Source organism: Ailuropoda melanoleuca, chromosome X (assembly GCF_002007445.2).
Source record: "Ailuropoda melanoleuca isolate Jingjing chromosome X, ASM200744v2, whole genome shotgun sequence".
Taxonomy (NCBI): Eukaryota; Metazoa; Chordata; class Mammalia; order Carnivora; family Ursidae; genus Ailuropoda; species Ailuropoda melanoleuca.
The window spans coordinates 36,705,893-36,708,344 of NC_048238.1; the positions used below are offsets into that span (position 1 = coordinate 36,705,893).

General features: G+C 49.3%; 1 protein-coding gene across 1 annotated transcript; it reads right to left on the reverse strand.

Annotated features, from left to right (window-relative positions):
- Positions 1-541: 541 nt before the first annotated feature.
- On the reverse strand, positions 542-1,508 carry PPP1R2C (PPP1R2C family member C). The gene has a single exon (XM_011229491.3). It carries the CDS (start codon positions 1,357-1,359, stop codon positions 787-789), a length of 573 nt encoding a protein of 190 aa, XP_011227793.2. The 5' UTR covers positions 1,360-1,508; the 3' UTR covers positions 542-786.
- Between the last annotated feature and the right edge of the window lie 944 nt (positions 1,509-2,452).

Genomic DNA, 2,452 nt, shown 5'->3' on the forward strand with positions numbered 1-2,452 from the left:
AGGGTCGTGTGAGTATCTGTCGGGAGGATTGAGGAAACAAAGGGTTGAGGCTAAGACCCTTATGAGAAGGGAGTACTGAAATACTAGATTTTTAAAAAAATATTAACATCTAATCTGCCCACCTGGTGTACAAGACACACTCCGAATAGACACTGGCACAATTTTAACCCAGTAATTCGTGAAAAAGAACTATTTCTGTTGAGAAAAAAAGGTAGCATTTCCTTGTAAGCACTGAAAGAAAATTAAGAGAAAATGTAAAGGTACTAAGCTCAGGAAATGGAACAAATCACTCTTAAAATACCTCCCCCTCCCCAGTTAAACAGGCAAATCACCCTAAAGCCAGTCGGTGGAAAAAAAAACAAAAAACAAAAAACCCAACCAACCAACCAAGCCGGCACATCTACAAGTGAATAAAAATGAGTCCCCTTTAACATCTAAAAAGCTATATAATATATACAGTAACCAATAGTTTAAAAGCCACACGATTTTAAATTGCTATCAGTATTTGCCGCAAAGAACCACGCACAGAAATATCAAGCAACCGTTTTGCCGTTAGTGTATTATTTTCTAAGTTCACCATTGAATTATGGAGGTACAGTTTAACTGAAAGGTATTTTCAGTACTGGAAGCCTCCTCTCGACAGAGCAAGCAGCAGCGTGTTGGACTAGCAGTTCGTAGCAGTTCGTAGCAGTTCGTATGTGGCAAGCGATGGCAGGGCTGAGCAGGTGTTGTCTATGCGCCGAATGACTGGGTTTGCAGTTCGTCACTTGTAGGGCCTTCATCCGATTATTCTGCAGCAGTGTTGTCTTCCTTGTTGTCACCATGTAAAGTTTCTTCGTTGTCATCCTTGTCTTTCTGTTTCTGAAGGTCTTCGGAGATCAGTTGTCTTGCCAGCTTGAGGTTCAGGCCTTCGGTGTAATGTAGCTTCCTTTTCATTTCGAACTGCCGCTGCTTTTCTTGCTTGTCGAGAAGGATCTTGCTGCTGTGTACCCCGTCACTCTCCGGCTCTCCCAACTGGCAGTTCAACTCCGCGGTACTACTGGCGGCGAATTTCTTGGCTAAGATGTCCGGGGTCATGGCTTCCTTTGCTTCAAAATCATTTACGGGATCTTCTCCATCGTCTTGAGGGCTGAAATAGGGGCTGCTGGGCTCGTTCATCTTCATTAAGTCGTAGTCTCTGTAGGCTAGACGGCGTGTTGCCAGGATGTTGGATTCGTCCCATCTCTGGGACTTCTTTCTCTGGACCTCTTGGATTGTTCCTCCCGACTGCTGGGCAGAGCTAGCCGCCAAGGAAGCGGTGGAACTCTTGTTCTTCAATATCCCCTTGATGGGGCGGTGTGAGGCGGTGTAGGCCGCCATGACTGCCTGGGGAGCCGAGGGCCGCCCCCGGGAGGGTTGGGCCGCCGCAGCCGCCTGCCCGTCGCAGCCGCCTGCCCGCCCTCCAGGCTGAAGCGGCAGCTCGGTCTGTTCTGGGCCCTGGTCGCAACGGCCTTAAGAGCTTCACCAGGGTCCAACGTCACAAAAGGACACTGCAGACAACGCCACAGAGGCGGCTGCTGCCGTCATGGCCACCGTCATGGCCGCCGTCACTGCCTCCCGGCCCATGCTGGCTGTTTTTGTTTTAAGGAGTAATATGGCAAATATCCCTGCGTTACACACGAAACAGGGAAACGCTGTTTTGTGAATTTCTATATAGCCTGTCTGCGTACCAGAGGCTATGTAAAATGTATGTCTTACTGTAGGTCCCGGTCAAAAATCTGAGTCACTACTTTGGTTGGAAAGATTGGAGGCGTAGGTGCTACAGGGTGATTACCTTCTGCTCCTACCTTCTGTCGCCATGTACACCTCCCTCTCCCCTACCTACTTACACACACACAAAACCCCTGGTCTTTTCACGCTCTGCCTCTTGGTTAATGGCCCCTATATCCAGTCACTTACACCAGCTGGGCATCTGGCATCGTCGCCCGTGCCTCACTCTCCAATCCAGCCCTCCCCTGTTTCAAGTCACCGCCGCCTCTTGTGGGGATTACAGCCACAGCCTTTGAACTGCAACCCCCCATAACCCCTCCTGCTGCCTTCCAACCTCTTATCCACCCTCTAGCCAGAGCGGCTTTTCAAAAACACCCATCAAATCTTGTCACATCTCTCTTTCAAACCCCTTAACAGCTGCCCATTTTCTGTAACAAAAAGACCCAAATCCAGAAGAGGCCAAAAAAGGCAGCTCTCTGAACTGCTCAGACATATATCTGGAGCATTCTTCCCCTGAAGTCTCCCCACCCTACCTCCACCTTTCAATTCTGGCTTTTCTGTGCCAAGAGCAGCCACTTCCCTTCCTGTCCCAGAGGTCTTTTCAGTTTTCAGCTCAATCATTATTGCCTTATTTGGGCCTGTTTCCCGGGCCCCAGGGCAGAGAGGCCTTCCTGTGCTCTCATGGCTTCTCTTCCTCTCCTTG

What these genes read in the sequence shown, in the direction of transcription:
- PPP1R2C (XM_011229491.3), bottom strand. Translation starts at nt 1,359, where the DNA reads ATGGCGGCCTACACCGCCTCACACCGCCCCATCAAGGGGATATTGAAG.